This window comes from Vicugna pacos, chromosome 12, assembly GCF_048564905.1.
Source record: "Vicugna pacos chromosome 12, VicPac4, whole genome shotgun sequence".
NCBI classification, from domain to species: Eukaryota; Metazoa; Chordata; class Mammalia; order Artiodactyla; family Camelidae; genus Vicugna; species Vicugna pacos.
This window is the reverse complement of record NC_132998.1, coordinates 13,178,703-13,200,817: the sequence shown is the minus strand read 5'-3', so window position 1 is coordinate 13,200,817 and position 22,115 is coordinate 13,178,703. Positions and strand designations below refer to the sequence as shown.

At 48.4% G+C, this 22,115-nt stretch overlaps 2 protein-coding genes across 3 annotated transcripts; both read right to left on the bottom strand.

The window, feature by feature from the left end:
• Positions 1 to 657: 657 nt before the first annotated feature.
• Positions 658 to 3,878, bottom strand: RHEBL1 (RHEB like 1). The gene is made up of 8 exons (XM_006202934.4): positions 3,586 to 3,878; positions 2,934 to 3,005; positions 2,517 to 2,584; positions 2,158 to 2,240; positions 2,012 to 2,068; positions 1,763 to 1,810; positions 1,341 to 1,422; positions 658 to 1,178 (listed from the first exon to the last, which is right to left on the bottom strand). The coding sequence occupies exons 1-8, from the start codon at positions 3,635 to 3,637 to the stop codon at positions 1,089 to 1,091; spliced, it is 552 nt and encodes a 183-aa protein (XP_006202996.1). The 5' UTR covers positions 3,638 to 3,878; the 3' UTR covers positions 658 to 1,088.
• A 10,086-nt stretch (positions 3,879 to 13,964) lies between these two features.
• On the bottom strand, positions 13,965 to 21,202 carry DHH (desert hedgehog signaling molecule). Of its 2 annotated transcripts, none has more exons than XM_072972862.1 (3): positions 20,611 to 21,202; positions 17,682 to 17,943; positions 13,965 to 17,411 (listed from the first exon to the last, which is right to left on the bottom strand). In XM_072972862.1, exons 1-3 carry the CDS (start codon positions 20,911 to 20,913, stop codon positions 16,786 to 16,788), a joined length of 1,191 nt encoding a protein of 396 aa, XP_072828963.1. In that variant the 5' UTR covers positions 20,914 to 21,202; the 3' UTR covers positions 13,965 to 16,785. The 2 variants fall into 2 exon arrangements, with proteins under 2 accessions (XP_072828963.1, XP_072828962.1); XM_072972861.1 differs by having other exon boundaries at positions 17,698 to 17,943; positions 20,611 to 21,139.
• Positions 21,203 to 22,115: the final 913 nt, after the last annotated feature.

Genomic DNA, 22,115 nt, shown 5'->3' with positions numbered 1-22,115 from the left:
CTACAGAAGTGGCAGCCCAGTAAGAAAGGCAGAAGCAATTACCTTTGACACCTAAAATAGGTAGCACAACTCCAAAGGTATGAAAGATATGAAAAGAGCAAAGAACATCCGTTTTAACAAAAGGCACTGGGGACATGGTGGGTGGGGAATGGGGATTGATATACATCAGAGGAGTGTTATTTTTTACTTTACTCAACTCCTAGAAAGCTAAAATCTTCACAAGACTTTAGTCCCTGCCTATACACTACTTCACAATTCTTACATCATTAGGAAAAAGGGGCTTTCTTCCTCCTGCCCAAACCCTGTCCTCTCTGAGTTCCAACAAATGCCAAGGTCCCAGGAGGGAAGCTAGGTCAGCACGTGGCAGCTGGCCACTAGAGGGTGGTGTTTCTGTAGTTAAGGGGATCATGACCGCCTACAAATTTGGATGGGAGTGGCAGCCTACTGGTACCTGTATGGGAAAACAGAGTAGAAAAGTAGAAAAGGGGTAAGTACTAAGTCTTAGGGTAATGGTCCTGCATGAGTGAGGAGTAAGGAAAAGGAACAAGGTAGGAGGAAACAATTACCCCTGATTCTCTACCAAAGCTGTAGTCATCACCACTTGGAAAAGGAGATATTGGTCCTGAGCTCTCCCCACACATACAGACATCAACTACAAAAGATTTCTCAGTTTATTTGTGTATATACATTATCACTCCAGGGAGCCAGCTCCACTTCAGGAGTCCCCAGCTCCCCTCACCCAGCCAGCGCCCAAAACATACATAGGAGACTGGGTCCTTAATAAACAATGCCCAGGACTCATATCCTTACTGCACAGGTTATAACAACAATTCACTTATTTAGCAAAAACAGAGGGCTAGAGGACAGTGCCCATGACACATCCTTGCCCCTTTGTAAACATTGACAACCAGGCCACTGGAGCCTGGGTAAGTGTGCAAACATGACGGTACCACACTGTGTGCCCAGAGAGCCAGGGACACAGCTGGCAACCAAACCCGTGAAGTCCTGAGGGTCTGCCCCCCAAATCCCCACTGGAGCCTGGCAAGTGCCAGGGACAGAATCACAGCAGCTATCCCATGCTCAAGGGCTCACATGAGATGGCAGCGGCGCTCTTGCCCATATGAATTCTCCACCCGGGCAATCTCATGGATGATTTTGGTGAAGATGCCTTGAGTCAGCTGCAAGGGATAAGGATTCAGAGCAAAAAGAATTGGTTAGTTCACTACTGGTACCATCCAGCTGTGAGGTGACTACCCTACCCATCACCTTCCCCACACCAAACAGTGCTATAAGGAAAACACTGCTACCCCTATAGCCTTCCTAATCTTCAGGCTCAGCACCTGATTCTCTCGAGCAGATGACTCCATAAATGTTGCACCCCAGGACTCTGCCAGCTTCTTTCCTTCAACAGCCTGGACCTCCCTGGAAGCAAATTTGGGACTTTAAAATGAAGGACAGTCATGTCTCCATGTTTTCTGCAAAATCTTTATAGAAACTAGACTTCCTCTGACCCATCCTATTCCAAGGTTTGGGAAGAAGGGTTGGGGAAGGAGAAAATACAAGAAAACAAAAGCACTTAGGACTGAGGCTTGAAATATGAAATCATAGCTTTTGCAATAGAAGGGTTATTTTGTCTTAACCTTCAGGTTACTAATGAAAAGAATATGACTTGTTCAAGTCAGTGGCAGAGCCAGGACAAGAGCCTGACTCACTCCTAGTCCAGCTCCCTTTCCTTAGCCCTGAGCTACAGAGATTTCCATACCTGTCTGGAGAGAGATCTGCCTTGTTCCCTACCAGTACCACCGGCAGCCTGTGAGAAAACAGCAGTTACTACAGGATCCCCTCTGTTCCCCATGGACCCCAACCTCCTCCACATCAGAGCTGGACAAATCCCCATCAGACCAGATAGGATCTATGTCCTAGCTTCCTCCTTAATTTGGATCAATACTCCCCTCTGTCTTCTCTCTCCCCTTGTGTCCACAGTATGTCTTTATCCCCCAGAGCCACATACCGGGTTTTCCCGTGGCCTTCATGTAGCTTTTGGTACAGACTCTCGATAACTTGGAAGCTTTAAACACAAGAAATGAAGCTATAACCTTATTCTGGGACAGCCCCCAGATCCTCCCAAGTCCCCTACTCATAGCTCTTGTCACTTACCTATGCAGAGAGGTGACAGAATACACAAGCACATAACCATGGACCCCAATGATGAATGAATAGGGCAGAATGCTGTACTCATCCTGACAAGAAACAGAAACATCAACAACCTGGATCCACAACACTCAGATGCCCATGGTTGGTGGGCTGCATCCTGGGGACCCTCCCTGTGGCACTCCCTACTCCAGTCACTTCTAGTCAACAAATATTTATAGAGTAGCTCCAACCAGCGCTGCATATTGCTAGCTGCTAAAATGCTTTTCTTTTAATACTACTTTACGGATAAGCCACAGATTCTACCAGACTTCATCTCCCAGGACTGAACTGCCACATTTAGATACCCTACCCCAAACTGGTACCTGCCCTGCTGTGTCCACCAGCTGTAGGTGAAACTCATCTTTGCCAAGAGTCACTATCTTGCTGTAAGCTGAAAAGAAAAGAAAACTTAACTGTGAGGTGCCGTGTAGAGCTAACAATGTGTGCCCCTATACAGTCTTAACCCCAGAGGTAACATAACTGAGCCAGGTCCAGGGAGTGCTCCAGAAAACTGGAGAGAAAATGTTTGGCTTCTTATTGTCTACATCTACACCATCATGGACTCAGTATCTTGCAAAATCCACACTCTAGCCCCACTCATAGAACAGGATTACTAGAGAAGAGATTAGACTTAATATCTAATTAAATAGTCCCCTTGGCACCAGGAAAATCACAAACTATGGTGTTGGGTGGGGCACCCAAGCCCTCCCAGCCCCACCCCTGGGGGAGAAGTTACTCACTATTCTCCACGGTAGGATCATAGCCTTCCAGGAACTCGCCCTCCACAAATTGATGTGCTAAAGATGTCTTCCCTGTGGGAAGCAAAGGGAGTTGTATCCAAATCACCCAACTACATTCACATCCCGTGTCCCTTCGGGATGTGACCCAGGGCTAAAAGGGACCCCAAATTAGCATCCTAGCCTGTGAATGCCCCATGCAATGCTTTCCCTTAGCCCACCCTCACCTTCTTTTCGCCCAGGGTCTCTGCACCTTGGCCACCGGATGCATTCTGTAGTGCCGCAGGAAGCCTTTCCCGCCTCCTTTCTCCACCCCACCCCTGGGAAGATCCTCGATTCCTTAGGATCAAGCCTGCCCTGCACCTGAGACTTACTTGCACCACCCAGACCGCGCCCCCATCGTCAAATCCTGACCCCACCTCCACTCTCCAGGGTAACGCCTGGGACCACCCTGGTGTTCCAGCAGTCAAGCCCACGTTAACCCTTACATGCTCCCACTTCCTGCAGCCTTCCCCCTCCAACCTTTCAATCCTCGCTCTACAAGCTGGTTCTAAGGATGCCATCATTCCTCCCTGGGTCGCGTTCCCGCGGCAGCGCGCCTCCTCTGGCCACAAAGCCGCGGTGCGTCCGTGCTCTCTCCAAGGCAGAAACTCACCTACAGAACGGTATCCGAGGATGACCACCTTCCTGTAGCGAACTAACGGCATGGCAGAAGCCGGCCCCGAAGGGCTCGCAGAACTTCGGGCTAAGAGAGCCCCAAGAAGAGGTCGGAGTGCAGGCAGGCGAGGCAACTGGCACAGGGAAGTAGCTAACCGCGAAGCTGCCAGGGGCAAGCTAGAGGGAAACCAAAACAAGCGCCGCGCCCGGAGCTGGCCACGTGATCACAACACAGCAAGACTAAGGCAAGGGAGCCGGGCGACCGGGGAACTACACTGCCGCGCCGCTCCGGGCTCCGCCCCCCGGGCCTCTCGCCATTGGTCTATTAGAAAGGGTAGGGGCGGGGCCGCCAGCAGGAGGGAAGGGTGGGCCTCACGTGGAGCGGGAGAACCAGGAGCTGGGCATGCGCAGACTAGAGCCGGTTCATTCATAAAGAAACAGAAAGGAACCCGGGGTCCTAGAGGTGTTTGCGTATTTGCAACCTAACAGAAGTCCCTGCAAAAAATCATGGATGGAAAGTATCTGTCGTGGCCAGTCTAGAATTTGTGGTCAAAAGAGTCTATGCCTCCCTTTTGCGAGGTCTCCGGGGTCCCTAGGTAGGGAAAGAAAGGCCAAAGTTTCAATATATTCCCTCCGCTTCCCCCATCCTTCAGCCCCAGATATTTTATTTTCCGGTTTCCACAGTCTTGCAGGATCTAACTTCGGAGATGCAGTTCCTATTTATAGGAAAATTGTTAGAATTTGTGGCCAGGTCGTCTGAAGTTTTACTGTAATCATCATCATCAATCAATGCATTTATTTATTCAACAAATATTTACTGTGTATACTATGTTTTAGACATTTCTCTATCTTTGAAGGTAGAGCGATGAACATGACAGACAGAGGACAAGGTCTCTGCGCTCACGAAGTTTAAAAGCTAGTTGGGAAGAAACAAGCATAAACAAGTATTAGACAGTATAAAGTGCTACAAAAAGCAGTATGATAAGAAACGACCAGTTTAAATTAGCAATACTTCCTCTCAAAGGAAGCCCCATTTAAGCTGAAGTCTGAATGACAGTAAGGAGCCACCTAGCAAAAGATTTGAACAGAGGAATCTATCAATGCTATGGTGCTAGAATGGAAGCAAACTTGTTAAATTCCAGGACAGAGAGAAAGCCAGTTAGCCTAAAGCAGATGAAGTCGAAGAGGATGTTAGGATCCAGGCCAGGTCAAGTAGTTTGGGCTAATCCTAGGTAACTAGAAAGCTGCTGATGATGTTTAGGTAAGATGGGATGTGACACTATCTGAACTGTGTTCCTAGAAGATCTCCCTGGCTGTAGGGAATGGATTGGGGTTTGAGGGAAATTGGAGCAAGCAGAGAAGCAGGGTGATCAGCTAGGTGACTGATACTTGTAGTCCAGGTGAGAGGTGAGGATGGCTTGACTAGAGGGGCAGAGATGAATGAAGTAGAGAATTTGGTATATGTTTTGAGGCTGAGGTTAAGTTGACTTGCTGAAGGATTGGATACAGGAGATGAGGGAGGGAAAGAGAGGAAAGAAAACACCTAGATTTATGGAGTTCTACTTTGCGCCAGGTGCATTTCATTGTCATCTCGATTAATATTCACCACAGCCCTGAGGTTGATAATTGGCATTATTCATTCATTCATTCATCAACAAATATTTATCAAACAACCACCATGTCCCAGGCACCCTTCCAGGTGCTTAGAATAGAGCAGTGGGCAACACAGACAAGGTCTTTGCTCACAAGGAGCAAGTATTCTTTTGGGAGGAGACCAACAGGTAAACAATAAAAGTTACAATCAAAAATTAATAACTGCCATGAGAAAAAATAAATAAGACATTAATAGGCTAGAGACTAACTTGGTACTCCTCTTTTTTAATGATATCCTCGGAAGGCTGAGGAGGTAATGCACCTGAGACTTGACTAGTAGTTATTATCAGATGTGGAAACTGACACTTAGTCACACAGGTAGCACACAAAAGTTATTTCTTCTGGAAGGCCCTGATGTGGTGGGTTTGTAGGAGTTAGACTGTATTGGAGGACAGGCTTTGTAAAACTATAGAACCATCTAATGCTTAAAAACATTCAGATCTACAAAGTTGTTTCAAGGTGCCACTTCCTAATCTGGCCTCAGAAAGAGAACCAAATACCTCTTCTATGGAATAAAGCAAGTTCCTTGCAGACCAGCAATTTTATGTTGGATTATTGGGCCTGAGTGGGATTGGCAGTGATTCCAGATTAGGTTTTAAGCACTGTAGGGTAAAACAAAGACCTGGATTCAGTTAAATTCAGTAAAAACTTCCCTATCTACTACTTTGTACCAGGTGTACAATATGTTTTGCACACTAGAGATAGCAAGATAAATAATAGATGCCTTTTATGCTGTTTGTCTTTCCAGATTAACTCTCTCCTCTTTTCCACCCAGATTTGTGTCCAGGAGGTAGAGCTTGCCCCTTGGATCCCAATGGGGTTCAGCCAAAGAGGAGTACTTACTGAAGATCAGATGGAGGGAAGAGATTGTGCCCAGACTGAGATTGACTGAAGGTCAAAGCACCCCTACACACTCACTGCTCTCTTGTTCTGTTTCCAGTAACTCCCTCCACTCACCCTCCAGGCCTACAATGATAACAGCCTCTCTGATATTCGCCCTGGGGTGCCGCTCTACCCCTTATGTTTCCCTACACCCTGCTCACACCTTTGTAGTCTCTTTATTAAATCATCCTCAAATTCTCCTGTCTTCTTCAATCAGGAGGAAAACAAAAGGACTAAGACAAAGGGCTTTCTCTTGTGGCTTTTTCTTTCTATATAGGAAGAGATCTCACCAAAGACTTTCACCTACCTCTCCTTGAACACAACTGTATCCTATGACCATCTCTAGCTTCAAGAGAGCCTGGAAATTTCAGCATTTTCTTTTCCACCCTCTATAGTAAAGGAAGGCAAAACAGAATATGAATGAATGCTTTGTGAGCTAATCTCCAAGATCTGTATATCTTGGGACCAAGGTAATTTGTTTCTTAAATATCAATCACTTTAAAAGTAGGGCAGAAATTGTTACTTTGTAAAGATCACAGATATGAAAAGATCACCAATATAGGATAAAGTAAAGGAAACAAACTATCCTAATGTTGGGTAAATAGGCTTGGAATAAAATTTCCAGCAACAGCATCCTACATTGCTATGTCTTAAACAACTGAGATAAAATGAAGATAAAATGCTCCCAGAAAACTGTAGTATCTCTACAAAAAGTGAAAACAATTTTACTATGTTTGCATTGTAATGATGGGTTCCATTTCACAGATCTTCAGAGCTTCTTGGTTTCCCACAACTTTGGTGGAGAAACAGTTATGGCTCCCCCCCCCACCCCCCAGTGAGGTCCTGGTTATCTAGCGTTGCATCATAAACTATATTAAAACTTGGTGGTTTAGAACAACCATGATATATTATTTCTCATGATTCTGTGAGTTGAATTGGCAATTCTTCTGTCGTCTCTCCTGAACTCCTGGACTACCAGAGGCCACAGACCCTGTTGGGTGGCCCTCTCCTTCAGCTACAGATACAGTTACAGCTCTCTTGGGTTCTTTCCTTTGGGGGTAGGGGTGATTAGGTTTATTTAATTATTTATTTTAATGGAGGTACTGGGGATTGAACACAGGGCCTCGTGCATGCTAAGCACATGCTCCATGTGCTCTACCACTGAGCTATACCCTCCCCACTTCTCTTGGGTTCTTGTAACCCTTCCTTCTCTTGCCCATTCAGGCCTAAGGGGTGAGCACCTCCAGTGGCTCCCCACTGATGCCAGACTCTGAATGCTTCACCACACTTGTAGATACTCCATCACCCTGTCAACTCCTTTATGAACATCCCTTTCATTATATCCTCCTCAGTTCCCCATTTGAGTATGCAATCTGTTTCCTCCAAGGATTCTGAATGTTGTAGTGGTGGGAATTATCAAGCAAAAGATTAGAAGGCAAAATTATATCAAGCCTCATATTACAGTACAAGTAGCTAGAAACATAGAAGAAGATGCTTTTCTTCAAAAAGAGAGAGAGAGAGAGAGAAGAAGAAGGAAGGGAGGGAGGGAGGAAGAAAGAAAGAAAAATTGATTGATTCTATCTGGAAGGGTGAGAGAGTTCACATGGTAATCAATAATTGAGCTGGGCCTTAAAGCTCAAAAAGGCCCTGGCTGTAAAAGCAAAATGTTAAAGGAAGAGCGAAAGCACAGTTTGTCCAGAAATACCTAGTGGACCCTGGGGCACTCTATGTATGTGGGCTATGTGTGACAGTTAAGGCTGGCAATTTGACTGGGATCAGATCACAGAGGGCTTTGAATGCCAGCTTTAAGAATGTGATCTTTATTCAGAACCCCGTGTTTTCAAAATATACCACTAGCAGTATGTAAATAACTTAGGTAACGCACAAACTTTAAAAAAATTTTGTTATGTAATTTTTAATGTGTGTTTGGAAAAATAATAGCTATAATGCCAAAACTATGACTTCACAAATATTCTTACTTAGAAGAGGCTAAAGTTGGTAGTAAGAAAAGCCAGTAAAGTTAGAAAAATATTAAATAATTATAAGAGTGGAAAGGGACTATAAACATAGTCATGAAAATAGTACAAGGTTTGGAAAGCACTGCAGTAAGCAATGGGACCTTTGCTATTTCCTTGGTGGGTGTTGTGGGGAGGGCAGTAACTGTGAAGAGAGCCATGCTTTGCAAGGATCACAATGGTAACCCTGTGGAGGAAGATGCACTGAGAGAGACTGGGGATGGGAGTCAGGAAGCCCTATTAGGAAGCCAGTACCCAGAAGGAGAAAGATGAAGACCTGCATATGGTAGTACAGAGAGGAGAGTGAGGACTCATACAAAGGGCACTCCAGATAGAAGTTAAAAAGTTGATGGCCTGATTAAAAGGGACAAAATGAAGAATGATGGCAATTCCATTTATAGATTTAGAGGACATGGGACATTGCTTTGTGGGCACATGGGAAGAGCATTGATTAATGCATTTATTTTTGACATGGATTTGGGGGCACCTTCCAGACATTCACATGTCAATGGGCCAATTAAGGACATGTGTCTCTGGGCACTCCACAGAAAAATAACCAAGATACACGTGCAGGCATCTTCCCTTCTTGCTCCATCTGTCTCCTCACTCTGACACCTACTCTTGACTTCCGCTAGCATGGAGTTTGACAAACACCAACCTATTTCAGGAAGATGGGAAATATTTAACTCCTTTCAGGGGACCTTGCTCAATCCAGGGACCACAACCAGCAACTTCCAAAATAGTTGAATTATAACCTGTTAGAGCTGGAGGACCTTGGTGATTATCTGGTCCAGTTATTCTGAAGCTTGAGGACACATCAGAGTCACCTGGAGGATTTGTGAATGCATAGATTGCTGGGCCCTACATTGGAGTTTTTGATTCAGTAGGTCCAGGTAGGACCCAGAATTTGCGTTTTGAACAAGTTCCCAGATGATAGTGAGGTTGCTTGCCCGGGGACTACACTTTGAGAATCACAACTTCTCCAGATTACAGAATGGAAAACTGCAGACTAAAGAAGTAAAGTGCATCACAGCAGCAAAACATAGTGGAAAGAACATAGACTTTGCAGCCAACCGGACCTGGTTTCAAATCCTGCCTGACTCACTATGCCATCTCAGGCAGTTTACTTAACTACTCTGAGCCTCAGTTTTTTTTTCTACAAAATGGTTAGAACAACAAAGTAGCAGAAGTTTGTCATTCTTTCTGGCTGCTGGCAGAAAGATCAGTGGTGTCAGCTGGGCCTTCCAGCATCCAAGGTCAGGACATTGGTCTACAAACTGCACTGTCTAGTGTTTAGGGGCAGTTGCCACAGTGCCCCTGCTGGCTTAGTTCTGTGATTTGAGACATTTTTTCCTGGCTTTACAACCTTGGAACCCAGGCCCCCTGCCTTCCTGTGACCTGCTTAAATCCTCCTGAAATCAAATAATTATTTTTGCACAACTGTTGTGAGAAGTAAATGAGATAATATATGTGATATCCCTGCTCTGTCCATAATGAGGAAGAGTTTGTTCTCTTTAAATTGAAGCTACCATAAATATCATCATGATTAGTTTGAAAATGAATACATAGTTTGGCCAGAGATGTAGGCCCAGAGGCAGATGGTCTAGCTCCCTCCCTGGACCCCCCTGAGAAAGATGATGTGGAGAAGGGCACTCAGTCTAACCAGCTTGGGAACTGGACTTGATCAGGACACCTCCAAACACTCATATGCTAGGGAAGCCTCACAGTAATTCATGAGCATTTGATCTGGGTTCCCACCATGCCAGTGTATCCGTTTCTTTCCCTTTTCACTACCAAGGATGACTGTGTCCTCTATCTAGGGAATTCCGTTTCCCAGCAAGGCATCAGTTTGTTGCCTGATGAGCAGAATATTAGGATAAAAGGACAGGATTATCTCTGTGAATGTATTTCAGCCAGGTAACACGGAGGCCCAAAGAACCATCCCTGCCCCACCGGTGACCACATTTGGCATCTCCCTCTCCATAATAATTCTGGGCACGTCGTGACAATTCTGACAGATGGTGTTGCCATTTGCCACTTTCCATTTTGAATTAATAGATTGATATTGGTTGATCAATTACTTTCTCTTTCATTTTACATACATTAGTTTCAAGCAAATCAAGTTGAGAGAAATCTTTTTCTTCATCTACCTTATTGTTCACTTCCTCCTTTATCCAATCAACCACCAATCCCACAAATATAATAGTTCCTGAAGCTGTCCTTTCCATCTCCATTGCCACCTTTTTTTGTCTCAACCGGCATAATCTCTCATTATCTCATTATCTTTTTTGCTTACTCTCCTCTCTGGACCCACTAACTCCCTTCTAATCCATTCTCCACTTAGGAGCTCCCTCCCTCTTTTGATCTTTTTAAAATCCAGATTTGATCAGGCCACTCCTCTAAGCTAAAACCTAATTAATTTAATCCATTAAAATGATTGCCTGTTACTCTAGAAAAATGTTCAAAATCCTTAGCATAATATAGTGCCTATTTGCACTAGCAGGTGCTTTAATAAATATTTGTTGAAGGGAGTGAGTGAGTGAGTCTCTGAACCTAGGAGGAACTGCCTTGTCCCTTTGTGTGTTAATTTGACTTTTTAAATCTTAGAACACCTCCTCATTTCCAAACTCTTAGAAGTACCTCATTGTAGTAGCCTCTGGCATCTATTACAAAGTGATTTCCTCAAGGTCACACAGCTGGCGCATAAGCACCAGAGAATATACAGCCCTATTGTTCTTGACCAGAATCGCAGTTAAGTGAGAAACAAGCACAGTTCAAAAGTGGCAACCACCAGTATGATGCTTCGTCCTCCTGCAACACTCCCACCAAGTTTCCAAGCCTTGCTATAGAGTCTTTCAAAGATAAAGGAAATCTACATTCTCACCCCACCAAAGAAATCCCTTCATCTTAAGACAACTGTAACAGTTATTGAAAATGAGACAGTTCAACATGTAATCCACCCTAGCTGGTTAATCAAAGGATAGAGAGAAGGAGGGAAGGAGGCTGTGTGTGAGAGAGAGACCACACCCTCCTTCCTGTGGCGGTGCTAAGGTGCTTTGGGCCAACTGCCTCCAAGAGAAGAGGAAGGTGGGTGACTTTAGCTCCAGCTTAGTTCAAGATTCCTGATATCTAGCCCCAGAGATTCTACGAGATACTATAGACTAGCCAGGGACTAGAACAAGGAGGGGATATGTGTGGAGGAAATGGGATTAATCTCAGCTCAAATGTTGGGTGGAATCCCAGCTGCTGCAGCTGCTGAGGGCTTAACCAGCTGTTCCCTGGGCAGCTGCAATGTTCAGCCCAGAACCTGGCTCTCAGGATGGCAGTTCTGACACAGCTTAAGGCTCTCATCTCCAAGCAAAGCCAAGGCTCTGTGGAAAGAATCGCTGGAAAGCAAAAGAGAATAGCAGAGAAAGAATCCCTAGTTTCAAGAACTTTTGATCAAACACAAAGTGGTTTGAAATCAAATAACTGTGTTCTTAGGTTTTGTGGTCTCAAGGAGGGAAGTTGAGAGACGGTTTGGGTTTAGATTTCAGATTGAAGCAAAGCCAGGGCTGGAGGTATCACCTTCAGTTCTGTTCCTGTCCTATCCTGTCCTGCTCCAGTTTCCCTACACTGCCCCCACTACCATCTGTTCCCATAACTCACCTTGTGTGAGGACGGGGGCATTTCCTACTTGTGATCACAACTAGCAACACTCACGTGCTCAGATGAGGACCAGCTTACTTAAGGATAAACATGACCCCAAAAGCCCATCCAATTGCCAATTTCCCTTTTTAAATGCAAGTTTGATTTTTTTTCCTCCTCCCCTGTTTCAAATCCTGTGATTGTTTTTCAACTTTCAGACAAAACTGAAAGTCTTTAAAGTCGATCCCATTTCCTTATCACTACTGAACCCATCTATGCTCCTCAGATTCACCTTACTGTTGCTCTCCAGCTTCAGACCTTTGCACATGCTGTTCCTTCTGCTTGAACAATTCTTACTCATCTTTCAGGTCTCAGCTTCCATTTCACTTCTCATCTCTTCCCCACACTCAGCAATGTTCTAACCACTTATGCCTGTCTTACCGGATGACCTGAAAGAGCTATGCCTAACTTTATTGTCCTATCTCCACAGCACATGATATTTGGCACATAGTAGGCACTCATTGAGCCCTTTTTGAAGATACCTCCTCCTTATGAGAGATGTTCATCATCAACCAAGTTAAATATAGAGACAATAACAGGGAGAGGAGCATTTGAATGTGCTATTTAGCCACTAAGTCCCCTACAGGGAAATATCCTGACCAGCCTTAGGCTGCTTCCCAGAGACAGCTGTCTCAGTCTCCCACCCAGACAAGAAAGCTTCCTTCAATACAGCAGGGACCACAAAAGCATAGGCAGGGGTAAACATCCCAAGGCCCAAGGTCAGAAATGCTGATTTTCCAAGCAGAGTAGATTATTTTCACTCAGTAAAGACCCCACCTTAGCACTGGCCTCTTCTTATTTCAAACATTTCAGGAAGTTTGTATTAGTGTGCTAGAGCTGCCATAACAAAATACCATAGACTGGGTGGCTTAGACATCAAACATTTATTTTCTCACAGTTTTGGAAGCTAGAAAAGTCCAAGTTCAAGGTTCCAACCAATTTGACTTCTGTTGAGAACTCTCCTCCTGGCCTGTGTTTGGCTTCCTTCTCATTGTGGCATTGCAAGGCCTCCCCTTGGTGCATGTGAAGAGAGAGAAAGCAAGCCCTCTGGTGTGTCTTCGTAAAATAATACTAATCCTATCAGATCAGGGCTCCACCCTGATGATCTCATTTAACCTTAGTTATTTCCTTAGAGACCCAACCTCCAAATACAGCCCACATGGGCATGAGGGCTTCAACATACGAATTTTGGGAAACACAAATATTCAGTCAGTAACGAAGTTCAATCTCCCCTCTCCTCTAATTCAAAGAGAGCTAAGAATCTTCTCACATTTTCTGGGTTGGTGGACTAACTTGCCATGGATTACTGCCAGAAACTTACACCTACATCTGTATTTCCTTAACTGGTGGCTAGGTAGCTTTAGTTAAGGAAGCCAGCCATCCAGGCAGGAGGAAGAAGAGCCAGTGAAAGTGAGAGGGAAATAACTTTCAGAAGCTAGACTTACTAGTGGCTTAATGAAGGGAATGAGGAAGAGTCAAAACCAGCTTAAGGCCCCACAGGATGTGGCCCCATCCTTCAAGTTAGTCTTATTTCTTGTTATTCCTGCTCCAGTTTCCTCATCTGTAATACAATCTCATAGGGTTATTATGACAACTAAATAAGAATGCATGTAAAATTGGTCAAACAAGTCCTGGCCCATAGTAAATTCTCAGGAACTATTAGCTACATATAGTTGCACTTCCCAATCTCCCACTCTAACCAGCCTGCACATCTTCATCCAGGATTCCAAGTCCTTGTTCATGTTATTATTTCTGTCTGGAATGCCTTTTCTGGTCTCCTCCACCTACACATGCTACAACATCCTCTTTAGGCCCTACTTTCTCCACAGGCCTTCTGTGTACAAATACGACATTTACTGCCCATTCAACTCATCCTGATTAAGGGACAATGTTGCTTTGGTAGTCAATCTTCTTACACCTTTAAGAAGCTGTTTTCTTAATTTGTGTGTCTGTGTTTTTCAGTGCCTAATATGGTGCTACACTATAGATGTTCAGTAAATCCTGCTTGAAGAAAGGAATTGGAGAAAAATCTGAATTCTGGGCAAAATAAAAAGTCATCTGAACTTTGAAGCAGTGGTTTTTCAACCCCAGTTTCCCCATATGCAGAGAGGTCTTGCCAGAATTATCACAAAATGCTCTGTAAATTCTCAAAACAAGATTACTTTTAATTATACTTTAGTTCTAAAGCAAACCCATATCTGTCACACAGCACCTTCTGAAGAACGGAGTGTTATGAAATCAAACAATTTTAGGGGCTACACAATCCCCTCCCCCAAAGTCTGGGAACCATTGATAATGCTGCTTCTAGTGGAGTGGTGAGGAAAGAAGCAGACAGACAGCAGAAAGCAGCACAGGCAGTGAGAAATGGGTGCAGAGCATGGACAACATTCACTGGGCGTCTGTTCCACATTGATCACATACACTGATACTGTCAAGAATCCTGTCAGGAGGTCTACCTGACTTCCAAGCCATGCCCTTTCCCTAAACCTCCCTGCTTATTTTGCTGATAAGAAGAGGTGTTGCATCTGGAGATGTTGTGTGGCCAAGTGAATATGCCTTCCTGGCCATCTTCATAGAGACAGTGCTCTTCGCTGCCTGAAGGAAGATAATGGATTTTTTTGGGGGGTGGGGGGAGCTGGGAGAGCCTCAAGGGGACAAGAATAATGAAGGATGGAAGTCAGGAGTGAGAGGTGAGCCTCAGGCCTGGGAAGTAGTCTATAGGATGTAGCTTAAGGGGAACCATTAGTTCTCCAATATCCAATGATGTCCCCAACTATATCCCTGCCCAATGTATTGAAGTACTAGGAATCAGCACCACTATGATTTTATGGCTTAAAGTCTTATTTTCAGCCAGCCTTTAAAATATATGCATTACCTGGGAAGAGTAGTAAAAACGGGAGGCCATCAACATAGAAATACTAATTAGCTTATCAGATTAGTCATCCCCTGTAGTGACATGACTGAAGGGCATCAGAATCTGATAGAGTGAGACAAGGGCAGTTTTAGAGAAAAAAAAAAAAAGTAGGAAAGGTCCAAAGCTTGGAGTGTGTTTCTAAAATCAGGAAAGGGGGCAGGTGGCAGAAACAGGCACCTGGTGTGGATTGAGGGAAGTGAGAGGTATAAGGACACTTTAAGGTAAACTTAGCCTGCTTCCAAATGTTGGCTTTATCAAGCACAACCTGGGACCCTAAGTATGTTTTCACCTCCAGACACTGAACTCAAGGGTCACAAAGGTGAGGGAGATGAGTGGGTAACTTAGATGCACATGGAAATCTGCACTACTGCAGTCTACAACTACACCTCTAGCTTCCAGGAGCCACAGAACTAAACCAAGTGCAGGGGATGCAAAAGTGCCATGGTTTGGAAGGACTTTCCCAACGAGAGGCAGGTGGGCTCCTCGCCAGCCGGTGACACCCATGGCTCATCCCTGGCAGCTTAACAAGCCCCATGCACCATCTCTTGCCGCCTGGAAGCAGGCTCTTTTACGCAGATCCAGTCCACCCATCTGTGTAGTATGTGGTTCTTTTCCCTTTGGCCTGGGAAGGAACCGATCCTGAAGGCCACTAGAGGGCGGTGTATAGCAGGGACACTGTGCAGGAAGAGTACAGCTGCTACAGGGAAGGGCGGGCTCCTGGTGGTACCAACAACCCCTACCATCTCCCAGGCTCTAGATATCCCTCTTCCAGTGCAGTCCAACTTCCTCTGAGCTGCCGTTCCTAACTCAGGGGCACCTGCCTGCCTGGATTCCAGATGTCTGCTGCATTGGAACCAAAAAAATTTCCAGAAACACCCAGGCTGGGAAAGCAGAGCTGGTGAAAATGGGAGAGGGGAGAGGGGTACAGTGGAGAAAGCCAGTAGAAATGAAAAGGACAGGTGATCAGGAAAGGGGTTCAGGTTGTAATTCCTATGTGCTCTTGCTTGGAGAGCCTGTCCCCCTACTCCATACACTTGGGCTGAAGCTGTTCTTTGTGCTGAGCCCAGCAGGAAGGATAGGTTCCAGCCCTCTGTCCAGGTTCTTTCTCTTGATCAACAGTGTGTGAGAACTATCAGTTATATATTAGCTAGAGATTCCCGTGGGTCATTAGTTGGTCCAGTGACATCCCAGAAAAAAAACATCAGCCCCATGCAGACCCCCAATACCAGAGTAGGATGGGGGCTAGGGTGATTCTTGAGGGAGGGACCAGGACTGCAGGCTAACAATTGGGGGCCAGAATTCTTTATGTATCAGAACCCACAATGGCCTCAACCGCCTTTGTAGCCCCTATGAATGGAGAAAGGATGTGTTTGGGTTTTCTCACCCTCCAACAGTTGGTATGCAATCATGTGGGCAGAATGCTGGTCCTCTCTGGGTGGGAGAAAGAAATAGCAGCCTAGAATAGTTCTGACTCCTCTGGTCTCTGTTACTGATCCTGTTGCTGATCGATTGGGATGCCTTTTCTGAGAGGAGAAAGCAGGGCCAGAGGACCCTGGGTAAGGAGGAAGAGTGGGAAGTAAGATATGGTCCCCTTTCTCCCGCACATCTGGAGGTAAATCACCATCTAAATAGAGATATCCCCAACAAGCTCCTGGAAGCCTTCCCTTTATTAGCCTACCTGTAGGAAAATGTCAGTTTGGCTCCAGTGTCAGACAGTGTTAACGCCGTGCCCCAGCCCCTCATCTTGCCAGGCTGGGCAAGCAGATCATTATATTACAATTTATAAATAGAAAATAAAATAAAATAATCGGGTTGGGCTGAGGCACTGGGGAGGAAGAGGCGAAACAGTCCACGTCAAGGAGTACTCATCAACAACCCCACATATTTAGGACCCTACCTCTCAGTTAGAGGTTGTCCCTAAACCATCGCATCTATTTTCCTCCCTATCCCACCTCCCAGTCAGCATCGTCTGCTGCCCATATCCCCAGATCTCAGCCCGCACGCCCCCGTTTAGGCGGGCGCCTCGAGGTTTCTATGCCTGGAGCGCTTAGTCCAGCAGCTCCTCCGCCAAGCGATAGAGGAACCGAGAGTACCAATGCATGCCAGTCGGCTGGACGGCCCCGCCCGGAAGCAGCGCCCCCAGCGCGTGCAGCAGGCGCAGAGGAGCAAAGGCGCGGTGCGCCCACTGGTGACTCTCCAGAACCGCGTAGCACGAGGCCAGGACATCGTTGACCAGCAGCGTTCCGTGCGCTGTGAGCGGCGCAAACACGCCCACGGCTTCCTCCCGCGCCACGCGGGCCACGCGCGCCGGCCGAAGCGCGTCCCCGCCTGGCGCCAGCACCGAGTCCCCCGCGCGCAGGCGGCGCGCGAACACGGGTGCAAAGTCGCCTGGCGCAGGCGCAGGCCCTCGAGCGGCGAACACCAGGTGCCAGGGCGTGAGCAACAGCTTGCGCGGGGGCCGCTCGGTCTCCACAGCCACGAAAGAGGCCCGGCGCTGCAAGTCCCGGTCCAGGAAGAGCAGCACGGGCGTGGGCACCACCCGTCCTGCCGCGTCTGCCGCCAGCACCCAGTCTCCGCGATGCAGTTCCCGCAGCCCTTTCCGCTCGCCGCTCCGAAGGCGCACGGTGGCATTTCCCGGAAAGCAGCCGCCTGCCCTGACCGCCAGTGAGTTATCTGCAGGCAACAATCAGAGAGAGGATTGAATGAAGACCAACGGTTCCAGATTGTTAGTAGAGATTCCTAAAGATATGGGTCAAGCCCAGCGGAGACTTCACTAGTCCCAGGACAGCATGCAATTTCCCACAGATCTGGCCCCAACCTGGGCAGAAATGGAAGGGTGGTTGGTTTACAACACTAACGCCCGCTTGGTCTCTCCCCTAGGGTTGCAACAGGGCTGTGCAGCCCGTTTCCCCGAGGGATCTCACCACCCAGCCCCTACTGTACCGGCTTTGACCGACACGTGGACGTGGTTGCGGGACTCGTAGTAGACCCAGTCGAAGCCAGCTTCCACTGCCAGGCGCGCCAGCAACCCATACTTATTGCGGTCGCGGTCGGACGTGGTGATGTCCAAGGCACGGCCTTCGTAGTGGAGTGAGTCCTGAGCGTGGTGGCCGTCCTCGTCCCAGCCCTCGGTCACCCGTAGGCGCACTCCGGGCCACATGTTCATAACGGCAATGGCCAGAGCGTTCACCCGCTCCTTACAACGCTGGCGGGGAATAAAGGAGTCAGTCTCCCTACCACTACCACCACCATGGGGGCAAAAGCGACCTGGACTGGAGGGTCGATTCTTCTTTGTTTTCCCGACCCTACTCCGTTCCATCCCAAATTTTGAGTGTCCTGGGGAGGTGAGAATCTGCATAGGTATAGTTGCCAATCTGTGCTCTCTTGCCAGAGCGTCGTTGTAGAACTGTGGGGTCACCTTTGAGATTGAGAGGGAGCGCCTAGTTCTTTCCCTTACTTTCAATGCGCGCCCCTCGTCCCTACTTGTTCTGGGACCTCCGCTCAACCTGGGAGAGCAAGCATTGAGAGAGCGGGTGGAAGTTTGGCCAGGGAGGGGTTGAGCAGCATGGTTCCCCGAGAGAAGCCCCTGTTTTAGCTTGGCCCCCGCCCCAAGCCCCGGCTGCCCTCCCTCTGCCTGATTCATCTTTTGTTTCGTTGCCTTCCCTGGCACCGGGCATCGCTTCCTTCCTTCCTTCCTCCTCCTCCTTTCGGCCCCTAGCATTAACCCCTTCATGGTGCAAGTGCCCCCCACAGAGTTGCCCAGGCGGAGCCTTGCGGGATCAAGGCTGCTGGAAAAAGAGTTGGGGCGGCGGGGGCCGTGCGAAGTACAATGGCCATTCTCCGGGATGACTTAACCGAGCGAGAATCCCGGGCCGAGGACGGGGACGCGCCGGGAGAAGCGGACTCAGCAGCTCCATCCACAAAGGCGCTTTTCAGCCGCCCCGGCGCTGGGAGAGGAAAGGGCAGAAAGCCGCGCCCCCCATCCCTGCTCCGGCCCGCCAGGTCCCCTCCCCCAGTGCAGCCAGCCCTCCCAGTTCCAGCTTAGTCTCTGCCAGCTCTGAGAGACCCCCATCTCTCGGTCTGTGTTCCAGAGGCAGCCCAGAAAGGCGTGGGAGTAACACCTGAGAATAATGCGAGCGGCCCTTGCGCGGATCTGGGGGGCCCCCTGCAGGGTGGGAGTGGAGAGGAGGAAAAGCAGCAGCGTCTGGAAGCCTGCACCGGGGGAGTGAGACCACGGTTATCTCGGCCGCTCCAGTCTGGGAGCCGGAGACCTTGGCGCGCACCACAGCACGGACATCGCGGGAGGAGGCAGAGAGGACAGCTTCCTTTTCTTCTCCCCGCTCCAACCTCTCACTTCGGACTTGGTTTTCTCCTAAACTTCCAGAAGGACACTTTCCCCCTGCCCTTCTTCCCGAGTCTTCTACACCTCGGCAGGGTTGGAGAGGAGGGGAGGGAGAGACAGGAATAGCGGTAACTCCTTCCAACTTTATGTCGTTCTGTCCCCTAAGGAGGCCCTGAGGCCCTGACCTGCGGGGGCAGCAGCCCAGTGTGCAGAGCCAATTCAATGGAGGCCTTTTGCAGTCAGGGTGTGGGAGATAAGCAAAACCGAGGGGGTTCCCAGGCCTGTCAGAGCCTCTCCTGGGCCAATCCCTCGTTCTGCCCCCTCTGCTGCAGGTGGCAACCAGAGGAAAGGACCACGCACGATATTCCATGATTGAGAAGGGAAGGAGTATCTCAATCTGTGGGTAGGAGGAAGACTTCAGGGCAGGAGCAAGAAGTAATATTTTCTCCCCTGGACAGGTTTTCCTAACAAAGTAACCTGGAAAACTATGGCAGTTAATCAGAGGAAATCCGTACCCCTCCCACTCCCCCCACCTCTCCACTCCATACACAATTAGGTGGTGTAATGGAAAGTGTATAGGACTTAGAATCAGGAGTCCTGAATTCTAGTCCCAGCCATGCACTAATTAGCTTTAAGACTTTGATTAAATTGCTTTTCCTCCTGGGGCCCAGTTCTCAGATGTAAAATGGGAGGGGGGGTGCGTGGTGGAAGAATGTGACCTCCAAGTTTCCTTCTACTTCTGACCTTTGAGATCACAGGCCAGAGGTGGTCCTTCTCACTTCACCCTAGGTTGGTTAAGTTCTGGTCTGCAGCAGATGCTCAATACATAGCAGTTGAATTCCTTTTAACCCTTTAATTCCAAGAAAAGCCTCTGAGCTAGACTGAGTTTGAGGGATACAGGAACATTTTGCTTCTCAGGTGGGCTCATCTGTTCTTCACTCCAAGGATTGCTTGTTGCTCTGAGATGGGCATTTAGACTCTAGAATAGCCTTACCCTTGTTCTAGGATGCCTCCCCTAGGCCAAAGAAAATTCCTGCCCAGCCCCTCCTCAGGTAGATGATCTGACCCTTGGTCACCCCTTTGCCAGCCCCTTCAGTCTCTCTGGGCCACAGAGCTTTAACACAATCAGGAGCCAGGCTAAGGGTAGAGCTTTCTGTCTGCTCCCTAGCCAGCTCCTGGCCCCCAGCTCACCCCAGCCCTTCCTGCCTGGCTCAGTAGCTGACCCCCGGTCCACGCCTCAGCCATTTCCCGTCTCGCCTGCCGCCATCCTCCTTTCCCCGCCCTCCTCGTCTCTCCCAGCTTCACTCTCACTAGTCCCTCCTCCCCCTCCTCATCTCTGTTGGGATGATTCCTCCTGATCACTCATTCTAACCAGCAGAAGTTTTTTTTTGGGGGGGGGGGTGAGGGGTAGAGGTAGGTCCTTGACATCAAGGTCTCTATAGATGAAGCCCAGGTCACCCTCCCATGCTGCCATAGGAGGGCAGAGAAGTTGGCAGTGCCCTGGAGCAGGTGGGGAGAAGGCCTCCTTACCTCAGTCATCAGGCGGTCTGCACCGCTGTTCTCTTCATCCTTGAAGATGATGTCGGGGTTGTAGTTAGGCACCAGGTCCCGGAAGCGCTCGGAGCCCCTTGTCACCCTCCCTTCCGCCGGCCCACTGGCGCCCAGGGTCCGCTCCGGCACGCTGGGCACAAATTGCTTGTAGAGCAGCGGCACGAGCTGCTTGCGCACGTAGCGGCGCCGGCCAACCGGTCCCCGGCCCGGCCCGCAGCTCTGGGCCGGCAGTGCCAGGAGTGCCAAGCAGCACAGGGGCACCAGGCTGGCCAGCAGCGCCATGGATGCAGCGGACTCGCCAAAAGGGAACGTTCTTGTCCTCACCAGCTCTCCCGTCAGTTGGGCATTTCCCCAGACCAGAGAGCGCAGCAGGCAGAGCTGTCCCCAGAGTGCCCTAGAGCTCCTGTGGCTCTGCGCACCTGGCTGCCGCTAGCTCTGCCTACATACCCCCAGGGGGTCTGGAAGTTGCTACGGACGGGTCATCATAGCAGGGAAGGGGGGTCGTGGGTAAGTGCCAACCCTGCCGGGCTCTGTCGCCTGACTCGGGCGCCGGCAGAACGCCCGGGCTCCGCCTCAAGTGGCCCCTGGCCCCGCCCCCCCGCCCTTCTCCCAGGACCGTCCCGCCCCCTCCCACCGGGGCCCAGGCTCTAGCCGATCACCGCTGGTCTGTTCAGCGACTGAAGTGTGTCCCATCCTTGAGACCAAGCAGGAACCTGCCTCGGAAATTTTAGCAGCTTTACAGTCCTCCGTTGCCTTGCTAAGCATCCTACCTCTAAGCCTATGCGTGGCACCAAATCACCTTCCTCTAATATGTGAATTAGATCTAAGCACTCCCAAAGCCTACCTTGGCAGGTCATGTCCTTTGCTATCATTTAGGAGGTATGGGATCCAATTTCTGCCCAAGACCAGCCAAGCCCTTTAGGCATACAACCTGAGCATCCCTTCTCTGTGGTCCTTCTCCCACCTCCTCCACCTCCATCTCTCCTTCTTAGCAGTAACCAAGACTGGAAGGGGTGGTACCAGGGGACCATTTTCCCTGGTAGTTTTGCAGTCTTCTGTTGGGAGCTTCCTCAGAATCAGGAACAGTGTTTCGTAGTTACAGTCAAACTTTTGTCTCCTCTCTTATCCTTGCCAAACACCCAACTTGTCAACTGGAAGCTGCTGGAGGGCAATGAGTACTGAAAGTTGTAGTTTCTAACAGGCTAATGTTTGCTTCCCTTTACCTTCTATCTAGGCACCTCTCTATCCTTCACCCTCTCTGGAAACCCTCTCCATGTCTAGCCACTCAGGTCTCATCTCAGAGGATTCGTGACTGTAATACTTCACCCACTAATCTACTATTGTTTAGAAATCTCTAAGAAGCCTTCCCTGATGTCCTGACACTGGCCCTCTGTGTTTCCTTGAGAATCAATAATTAACTGCCATTCATTGTGCTATGGTATTAAAATTATGTCACTCTTACTATACAAAGCAATTTCTAAGCA

Excerpts from the sequence above, each read along its gene's own strand:
- RHEBL1 (XM_006202934.4), bottom strand. The coding sequence starts at position 3,637 with ATGCCGTTAGTTCGCTACAGGAAGGTGGTCATCCTCGGATACCGTTCT. Across the intron at positions 2,585-2,933 it reads TGATCCTACCGTGGAGAATA|CTTACAGCAAGATAGTGACT; the intron begins GTGAGTAACTTC and ends TTTTCTTTTCAG. Across the intron at positions 1,423-1,762 it reads GCAGATCTCTCTCCAGACAG|GGAGGTCCAGGCTGTTGAAG; the intron begins GTATGGAAATCT and ends ATTTGCTTCCAG.
- DHH (XM_072972861.1), bottom strand. The coding sequence starts at position 20,913 with ATGGCGCTGCTGGCCAGCCTGGTGCCCCTGTGCTGCTTGGCACTCCTG. Across the intron at positions 17,944-20,610 it reads CAGACCGCCTGATGACTGAG|CGTTGTAAGGAGCGGGTGAA; the intron begins GTAAGGAGGCCT and ends ATTCCCCGCCAG. Across the intron at positions 17,412-17,697 it reads AGTCCCGCAACCACGTCCAC|ATAACTCACTGGCGGTCAGG; the intron begins GTGTCGGTCAAA and ends TGTTGCCTGCAG.